General features: G+C 49.1%; 1 protein-coding gene across 4 annotated transcripts; it reads left to right on the top strand.

The window, feature by feature from the left end:
* Positions 1 to 2,371: 2,371 nt before the first annotated feature.
* TMEM173 (transmembrane protein 173) lies at positions 2,372 to 8,895 on the top strand. 4 transcript variants are annotated; one of them, XM_010850331.1, is made up of 8 exons: positions 2,372 to 2,444; positions 2,757 to 2,857; positions 3,459 to 3,685; positions 3,761 to 3,944; positions 4,188 to 4,296; positions 5,537 to 5,775; positions 6,582 to 6,768; positions 7,347 to 8,895. In XM_010850331.1, exons 3-8 carry the CDS (start codon positions 3,459 to 3,461, stop codon positions 7,535 to 7,537), a joined length of 1,137 nt encoding a protein of 378 aa, XP_010848633.1. In that variant the 5' UTR covers positions 2,372 to 2,444; positions 2,757 to 2,857; the 3' UTR covers positions 7,538 to 8,895. The 4 variants fall into 4 exon arrangements, with proteins under 4 accessions (XP_010848633.1, XP_010848634.1, XP_010848632.1 ...); XM_010850332.1 differs by having other exon boundaries at positions 2,375 to 2,448; XM_010850330.1 differs by having other exon boundaries at positions 2,397 to 2,857.
* The last annotated feature ends 355 nt before the right edge of the window (positions 8,896 to 9,250 follow it).

The following is a 9,250-nucleotide window of genomic DNA, read 5'->3' as shown; positions in this document are numbered from 1 at the left end:
GGACTGCAGCCTACCAGGCTCCTCCATCCATGGGATTTTCCAGGCAAGAGTAATGGAGTGGGGTGCCATTGCCTTCTCCACTAGATGTGGCACACGGGCCCAATCTCCATGGCATGTGAGATCTTCTTGACCCGGGGATCGAACCCATGTCTCCTGCATTAGCAAGCAGATTCTTTACCACTGAGCCACCAGGGAAGCCCTGATTATTTCTTGATGAAGGATTCCCAGAAGTGAATTGCTAGGTCTATGATTCTATGTGTCTTTTAAGGCTTCTGATTCATGGTACCATTCTGGCCCACAAACAGAGAATCTTCCTCTAGGAGAAGGGGGCAGAGATGAAGAACAGGTTCAGCGGAAATGATGACCATTGTGGAGCAGTGGAGCTGGCAGAAATGGTACCACCCAGCGGAGGTGGTGCTGGATACTGGGCAGGATCAGTATCAGTATTAGTTCAGTTGTTCAGTCGTGTCTGACTTGTTGCAACCCCATGAACCGCAGCACGCCAGGCCTCCCTGTCTATCACCAACTCCTGGAGTTTATCCAAATTCATGTCCATTGAGTCGGTGATGCCATCTAACCATCTTATCCTCTGTCGTCCCCTTCTCCTCCTGCCTTCAATCTTTCCCAACATCTGGAAGGCAGGGCAGGATAGTAAAAGCCAAAGGTTGCTTGGCACAGGGGGAGTTTGGGACAGCTGTGGAGTTGCCTACTCTGGGAGGACTCTGCTCAGAAGTTTTCTTTGACAACCTTGATTTTCTTTGGTTTTGAAGCACCAGAGCCCTTGTCCACCGCAGGGGGCCCCCTTTGTGAGCCTTTGTAGGGGAGAGAAAGTGCAGAGAATTTTCTCCATTCTTGGAAAATTATTTTTAAAAATGAGAGTTTTCTGGGAGCCTCCTTGCTCTCAAGAGGCCAGTGGCATCTATGAACATGGTGTGTCTTCTTGTGTCTGGTTGGGATGTGGGGAAGGGTCTAGGCAAGTACCCTCTGGCCTGGAAATATATGGACCGCTTCTGCTCTGTGGCTTCTGTCCCAATCCCACTCCTGTGCCTGCCCTCTTCTCGAATCTGATCAGCTTACTGGTGTGCCAGAAAATGGCCAGAAGCACTCTCCACCCTCCGGAAAAACGCAAGCATGAAATCTGACCCTGGTCCTTCCACCCCTTTCTGGGGAATCAAAGCACAGAGCCAGCTGGGTTTTGAAGTCACCCACCTGATTCATGTCCCCACTCCCTCCTTTACTAGCGGCGGGGACAGGGGCAAGTTAATTCACCTCACTGAAGCTCAGATTGTCCATGAGATAGTATTTTTTTTTAATTTTATTTTATTTTTAAACTTTACATAATTGTATTAGTTTTGCCAAGTATCAAAATGAATCCACCACAGGTATACATGTGTTCCCCATCCTGAACCCTCCTCCCTCCTCCCTCTCCATACCATCCCTCTGGGTCGTCCCAGTGCACTAGCCCCAAGCATCCAGTATCGTGCATCGAACCTGGATTGGCAACTCGTTTCTTACATGATATTTTACATGTTTCAATGTCATTCTCCCAAATCTTTCCACCCTCTCCCTCTCCCACAGAGTCCATAAGACTGTTCTATACATCAGTGTCTCTTTTGCTGTCTCGTACACCGGGTTATTGTTACCATCTTTCTAAATTCCATATATATGCGTTAGTATACTGTATTTATGTTTTTCCTTCTGGCTTACTTCACTCTGTATAATAGGCTCCAGTTTCATCCACCTCATTAGAACATGAGATAGTATTATACCTTCTTGATAGGGTGGCTGAGTGGACTAAGTGAAACAATATATGTAACACTTGGCATAATGTCTGGAGCACAGTAAGCACTTAATTATTAGGCGATGGCACCCCACTCCAGAACTCTTGCCTGGAAAATCCCATGGACGGAAGAGCCTGATAGGCTGCAGTCCATGGGGTCGCGAAGAGTTGGACATGACTGAGCGACTTCCCTTTCACTTTTCACTTTCATGCATTGGAGAAGGAAATAGCAACCCACTCCAGTGTTCTTGCCTGGAGAATCCCAGGGACGGGGAGCCTGGTGGGCTGCCGTCTACGGGGTCACACAGAGTTGGACACGACTGAAGCGACTTAGCAGCATTATCATTATTATTATCATTATTACTATCGTTATTACTATCATTATCCACTCAACTGCCTTTTTAGCTGGAAGCACCAGGTTCTCTCTGGGAAGTCACAAGTGTTGCTATAATACTTCCTATAGAGAGCCAAAACCCCACACTTCAGCAGCCCTTTGGCTCCCACTAAGTGTTTTTACTAGAAGGCTATTGTTACAGGAAATAACTCTTCATTTTCCCCGCCTCTAGTCTGATGTCACAGTCTTCAGAAAAAGAGGATCTGCATTTGCAAATCAGAATAAAACCACCAGGCAGGGCACCATGGTGCAGTGTGTATGCTTGGCTGGGTGTGTGAGTCTCACGAGGGTGTTGGTAGAGTGTGTTTGACTGGGGGGCTTGAGGGACAGCTGGTGTTCAGGGCTGTGGCTGTGAAGAGTGTGAGAGGGTTTCTGAACACCCTCGATTTGAGGGGTGGACAATGGAACAGGGGCCTTCTCATGCTTTCTCCCTCACCCCAAGGCAGGCGTGGCTGACCAGAATGCCCTGGGAGGCAGGAAATAACCTCCTCAGCAAGCACAGTGAGGCTGTGGTCTGGTGAGATGCCAGCGCTGGAGTGCTGTGGAGAAAGCAGCAGTTGTTTTTAACCTTTCATTTTTCAGGCTCTACCCTGAGAGGCCACCCTTGGTTGCTGGGAGCCCCTGTGCTGGGCCTTCTCTTCCTGTGATCTTCCAGAAACAACCTGCAGTCTGAGAGGTAGAAGGTAAGATCAGGAGCCGGCCAGCCAGAGCTCTAAGGCTGAGGACCCTACAGAGGTGGCAGAGGTGGGTGCCTCCACCCTCTGGACTGTGGTTTACAGCTTTGCTGCCTAAGGTCCTCCCTGGGGTGGACTGTGGGGAGAGGGAAGCCCTGGTCCCCTGCTGAGTGGTACCTCACAGGACACTTTCAGGTCTGGGTCTGGGGTAGTCGCTGTCTTCTTTCTTCACCACACTTGTGGTCTCACTGGGGTTGGGTGAGGTGTGTATGTGTTGTTCAGTTGCTAAGTCATGTCCGATTTTTTGCATCCCCATGGACTACGGCACGCCAGGCTTCCTTGTCCTTCACTGTTTCCCCGAGTTTGCTCCAACGCATGTGTGCATGCATTTCTTTCTCCACCTACTCTGTTTGCAACAAATCTTTTGGGGTTGGAGCTCTGGGATGCTGTATGCCCAACCTGTCCCCTAGAGGTGTCTCCAGGAGCATTTTCTGGGTATGGCTGGGCACCAGGGAACTGGAGAGCTGGGGGATATGCCCACTCAGGGCCTCAGTCCTGTAACTGTAGGAGAGTGAGGGGAGAACAACCATGGATTTCTTGGTACCCACAGATGCCTCACTCCAGCCTGCATCCATCCATCCCACAGCCCAGGGGTCTTAGGGCCCAAAAGGCAGCCTTGGTCCTGCTAAGTGCCTGTCTGGTGGCCCTTTGGGGCCTGGGGGAGCCACCGGACTACACTCTCAAGTGGTTGGTGCTCCACCTGGCCTCCCAGCAGATGGGACTGCTGATCAAGGGAATCTGCAGTCTGGCCGAGGAGCTGTGCCACGTCCACTCCAGGTGACTCCCTGAAGTACCTCCTGCCCCTCTCTGGTTGAGCTGGGCTGGAGTCTGGAACTTGCATGTCACCTGCAGGTACCACGGCAGCTACTGGAGGGCTGTGCGGGCCTGCCTGTGCTCCTCCATGCGCTGCGGGGCCCTGCTGCTGCTGTCCTGCTATTTCTACTGCTCCCTCCCAAACATGGCTGACCTGCCCTTCACTTGGATGCTTGCTCTCCTGGGCCTCTCACAGGCACTTAACATCCTCCTGGGACTCCAGGTATCACATACAGGGAGGTGGAGGATCTGGTTGGGTGGAGGTGCGGCTATTGTGACCTGCTCTGAGCTCAGTACTGGGAATGGGATCAGTTTAGAAGCTGACCCTTGGACTAGAGCCTAGAATGGTCTGGGTTCAGCAATGGCAGAGAAGGGAGCCAACTGGCAGGAGGTTGGGAAATCTTGGGGGAGGAGCACTCTCGTTATCCTTCATGGAGGTCCTCAGGCCCCACCCTGCTGTCCACAGGGCCTGGCCCCAGCAGAGGTCTCTGCAATCTGTGAAAAAAGGAACTTCAACGTGGCTCATGGGCTGGCCTGGTCATATTATATTGGATACCTGAGGCTGATCCTGCCAGGTGGGCCGTCCTCTATGCCCCCATTTCTAGATCTACAAGACAGACAGTAAGATACGCAACCTTGTTTCCAGAAGTCACTATATTTTTCAAAGCATTTTCTTTTTCTTTCCCCAAGAGTTCTCAGTTGCTATTTATTTTTCCAAAACTTTATTTATTTATTGCTGTTGGGAGTATAGTTGCTTTACAATGTTGTTAGTGTCTGCTGTACAATGAATTAAATCAGCTATGTGTATACATATATCCCCTCCCTCTTGGGCCTCCCTCCCACGCCACCCCCATTCTACCCGTCGAGGTCATCACGGAACACAGATTTGAGCTTCCTTCAAAGCATTTTCAGTCTAACAAACCATATGATTCCAAAAGCGATCTTATAGGCTTGAAGGCTATTACTATTATGCCTGGTTTGCAGGAAGAAATTCGGGGCTTAGATCCATTAAGGGACTTGTCCCAAGTCACCCATGAATTCTTTCAATAAATATTTTCTGCAAGCTGTATGCCCTTCATTTACAGTTTCTCTTTTAATTCACATCCCCTGGAGAAGGGAAAGGCTACCCACTCCAGTATTCTGGCCTACAGAATTCCATGGACTCTATAGTCCATGGGGTGGCAAAGAATAGGACACGACTGAGCGACTTTCACTTTCACTTCTGTGAGGACAGGATAATCATCACCCTTGTTTTAGAGTTAAGAACATCAGAGATGTTCTGAGAGATAAAGTGACTTGTCCAAAGTCACACACCTTAGCTATAGGAGGAAGCAGGATTCGAACACAGGCCTGTCCAGACCCTGGACCCTTGACTACCCCACTGGAAACTTACAAATCGCATCTCATTCTTCTAACTTGCTGGCCAGGGCTGTGGTTCTCCCCCATCTCATGGCTGCCTTTGCTAGACAGCAGGGCTTCAGCTAGAGGTCTAGTTCAGTGCACCTGGGGTTGCTGGGCATGGCAACTCCCAGGGATCTGCCTGCCTTTCAGAGCTCTGAAAGCTGTAGTGGGAAAGAATGGGGCTAACAGAAATCTGGACAAAGGTCAAGTGAGGGGGAGAAAGGGGTGGTGGGAGTAGGTGAAACATTATTGCCTAATGCTCTGCCTCTCCTGGCCCCCCAGGCAATGCCTGTGGGCTGGCCCCCCAGGGCTCTTGCACCCACACAGTGAGGGCAGCAAGGGCCTGCATCTCTGTCCTGAGTTTGTTGGGAGACAGAGTTGGTGGAAATGACTTCTTGGACCTCTCCACCCTAGGGTTCCCGGCCCGGATCCAAATTTACAATCAGTTCCACAACAACACGCTACAGGGTGCAGGGAGCCACCGGCTGCACATCCTCTTCCCATTGGACTGTGGGGTGCCTGACGACCTGAACGTGGCTGACCCCAACATTCGCTTCCTACATGAGCTGCCCCAGCAGAGTGCCGACCGTGCTGGCATCAAGGGCCGGGTTTACACCAACAGCATCTATGAGCTTCTGGAAAATGGGCAGCGGGTGCGTGTGCAGGGAAGCAGGTGGCACTGGGAAGGGGTCAGGCCTAGAGACTCAGAACTCCGAGCCCTGGCCAAGCCGTGATGAAAATTCACTGCCCTTCTCTGTGCCTCAGTTTCTCTGATTGGTCCCAGGGCTGGGCAAAATTAGGTTCTGAGTGATGATGATTAAGTAACATTTATTTATTTATTTATTTATGACCGTATCGTGAGGCTTGCGAGATATTAGTTTTCTGACCAAGGATTGAACCCTAGCATGGAGTCCTCACCACTGGACCACCATGGAATTCCTAGTAACATTTATTGAGCACTTATTACAAGCCAGATGCTCTTCCAGGTGCTTCATCTGACCACCTCATGGAATCCTCACCACCACTCTGTGGTGTAGGGACTGTTATGACCCCTGCTTTGTAGAAGAGGACACTGAGACTCAGAGAACCAGGGCAGAAGTGGACGATTTCACCCTGAGTATACCATGCTCTGGAACATAAAGCTGCCCAGATGAAGATCGAGAGAATGTCTGAAGGATTTCATGTAGGCTGTGGGGAACCCAAGCAGAGTTGAACCCAGAGTCCAGTCCCCAGACTTGACATCCAGCTGAAGTAGTTGACAGCCTAGACGAAGGATCTGGGAAGGGTAAATTTAATGCAGTCCCTGGCTGTGATTTTAGGAGTGGGGTTCACAGGCAAAGGTCATCGACCCCATCCGGTGGCCACCTCCCAGACTCCACCCCTACAGATTGAGCAGTGGAGTCCAGAGTCTGTCTGCCTGGCCTCTGGCTGAGTCTTATCTTCCTTTTACCTCCTCCAGGCAGGCGTCTGTGTCCTGGAATATGCCACCCCCTTGCAGACCCTGTTTGCCATGTCACAGGATGGCCGAGCTGGCTTTAGCCGGGAAGATCGGCTGGAACAAGCCAAACTCTTCTGCCGGACACTTGAAGACATCCTGGCAAATGCCCCTGAGTCTCAGAACAACTGCCGCCTCATTGTCTACCAGGGTAAGGGGGTGACAAGCTGAAGGACAGGAAGGGTTGGGGGCCTCAAGGGCCTCCCAGGGGGTCAGCAGGAGATAGGACAGTCCTCAGCCTTCCTGAGTGGTCAGGGCATTCAAGCCCTGCCCCTGTCTCCCTTGAAGAAGGTCCTCTCTCCCCACCATGGGACACCCAATGACTTTCTGAGGTCTTTGGCTATGGGTCCTGGGTGGAGCATGAAGAGGTGGCTCCAGGGGTCTCTTCCTTCATCTAGAGTGCCAGAGGAAGCAGATAGCCCCCAGCCACCCACCAAGACACCAGGACTGCAGCCTCAGCAGTGTCACTCCCTTGCTCTGTGACCTTAGGCAGGTCTCTGTCCCTTTCATCTCTAATGTATCATCTCTAAAAGTAGGAGGGTAGAATTCTCTTGTCTCTAAAACCACTGCTGGCTCTAGGATTTCATGAAACTCCAGTCCCAATGGCTAGGGGTGGGGAGGAGGTGGCAGAAGGAGGGTTGGAGGAGACCCCCAGCAAGTCCTCTGGGTGTGCTGGAGTGGGTGTGTGTGAGGCCTTCACCCCCCTACACATTCCCCTCCTCATTCCAGAACCTGCAGAGGGAAGCAGCTTCTCCTTGTCACAGGAAATTCTCCAGCACCTTCGGCAGGAGGAAAGGGAGGTTACCATGGGTAGCACAGAGACCTCAGTGATGCCCGGTTCCTCTGTACTGTCCCAAGAGCCTGAGCTCCTCATCAGTGGCCTGGAAAAGCCTCTCCCGCTCCGCTCGGATGTCTTCTGAGGCCCCAGTCACCTTTCCTGAGCCCCTGGCCAACCCTGAGACTCTGAAAGGATTTCTTTCTTCAGCAGCTGGAGGCCTGCTGCTGCTGCTGCTAAGTCGCTTCAGTCGTGTCTGACTCTGCGCGACCCCATAGACGGCAGCCCACCAGGCTCCCTTGTCCCTGGGATTCTCCAGACAAGAATACTGGAGTGGGTTGCCATTTCCTTCTCCAATGCATGAAAGTGAAAAGTGAAAGTCAAGTCACTCAGTCGTGTCTGACTCTAGTGACCCCATGGACTGCAGCCTACCAGGCTCCTCTGTCCATGGGATTTTCCAGGCAAAAGTACTGGAGTGGGGTGCCATTGCCTTCTCTGTTCAGTACTTTAGATATTTAAAATATATAGATATGTATGTTAGTGTCTAAAGAGAGTACATACAGCTGAGATGTGGGAGATGATATTTATACTTGACCGAAGAAGGCTGCTTAATGAATTTGGAGGGTTTTCTGTTTGTTTGTTTTTTAAGTAAAAAGTTTGATACCACTAATGCCCTCATTTTTATGAGCCTCCAGGTCCAGTTTAATTATCATTTCTTCCTTCCATAGTCCAGTGATTTTTCTTTTTGTAGTGATTAATATTTGAAGCAAGCCAACAAATCATTCTGAATTAAACTTTAAGTTAATAAAGTTTCAATTCATGAATTTTCCAAACCAACATAAAAATTCATATTTTCCAGAGCTTAGTAATATAAAACTTTAGAAGTCACATGTAAAAAACTTACTGCAAAGACCTAATGGAGATATGGAGAAAGATAGCAAATGAAACCAGAGATGTGAATCACATTAAAAACTGCATATGCGTTGGGACTGAGTCTTGAAGGGATAAATGTATATAAAGCATTAAAAACTAGTTTCAACATTAATTTTCCATTTGTGGAATGTAGAACTTGTAGTTTAACCATAAATTTAAATTAGCTATTCTGAAATAGACATATTAGTTTTTAGTGAAATATTTCTAACAGCCAGAAACACCACCATCAAAAGGTGCTATAGATGCTGGATCCTTATATTTTTATCTCACTTTACAGGACACAGGAAAAAGGGCATTTAGGGAAGAAAAAGGATATTTTGGCTGCAGAAAGGGAAAGCTGCAGTAATATAATCAATTTGTAATTAAGGAACAATCCTTACTTAGCCTAGTAGAAAATAATATTTTAGAGTTTAATAAGCATTGATTGTCCTTGGTTTATTATTGTTTTTTTTTTCTTTATTTTACAAAAATACTTACCACAGAACACCATACAAAATGGTAAAACTGGATAGATAAACCTGAATTCTTTGTGGCTCAACATGCTATAATAAAAAGATTTCTGCCCTCTCAGAGAAGGTCCTTGGACTTGACATTTCAAGATGAATCCTGTGACCTTGGGCAAGTTGTTTTACCTCTCTGAGCCTCAGTGTCCTCATCTATGAAATGGGATTATAATCATTGCCCTATATACCTCACAGGGTAGTTATGAGTAGTATGGCTGTATAGGTTTTCTGCAAACTCTAAATGCCAGGTCAGGGGCTTCCCTGGTAGCCCAGTGGTTAAGAATCCATCTGCCAACGTCGGGGATGTGAGTTTGATCCCTGGTGTGGGAAGATTCCACATGCTTCAGAGCAGCTAAGCCTGTACTCCACAACTACTGAGCCTGTGCTCCAGAGCCCGTGAGCCACAACTATTGAGCATGTGT

This window comes from Bison bison, unplaced genomic scaffold, assembly GCF_000754665.1.
Source record: "Bison bison bison isolate TAMUID 2011002044 unplaced genomic scaffold, Bison_UMD1.0 scf7180017864291, whole genome shotgun sequence".
In the NCBI taxonomy this organism is placed as follows: Eukaryota; Metazoa; Chordata; class Mammalia; order Artiodactyla; family Bovidae; genus Bison; species Bison bison.
The sequence above is the reverse complement of the archived record's forward strand: the minus strand, read 5'-3'. Positions and strand labels throughout refer to the sequence as shown.

Coding starts and splice junctions, on each gene's coding strand:
- TMEM173 (XM_010850331.1), top strand. CDS start 3,459: ATGCCTCACTCCAGCCTGCATCCATCCATCCCACAGCCCAGGGGTCTT. Junction 3,686..3,760: donor CTGTGCCACGTCCACTCCAG/GTGACTCCCTGA, acceptor TGTCACCTGCAG/GTACCACGGCAGCTACTGGA. Junction 6,769..7,346: donor CCGCCTCATTGTCTACCAGG/GTAAGGGGGTGA, acceptor TCCTCATTCCAG/AACCTGCAGAGGGAAGCAGC.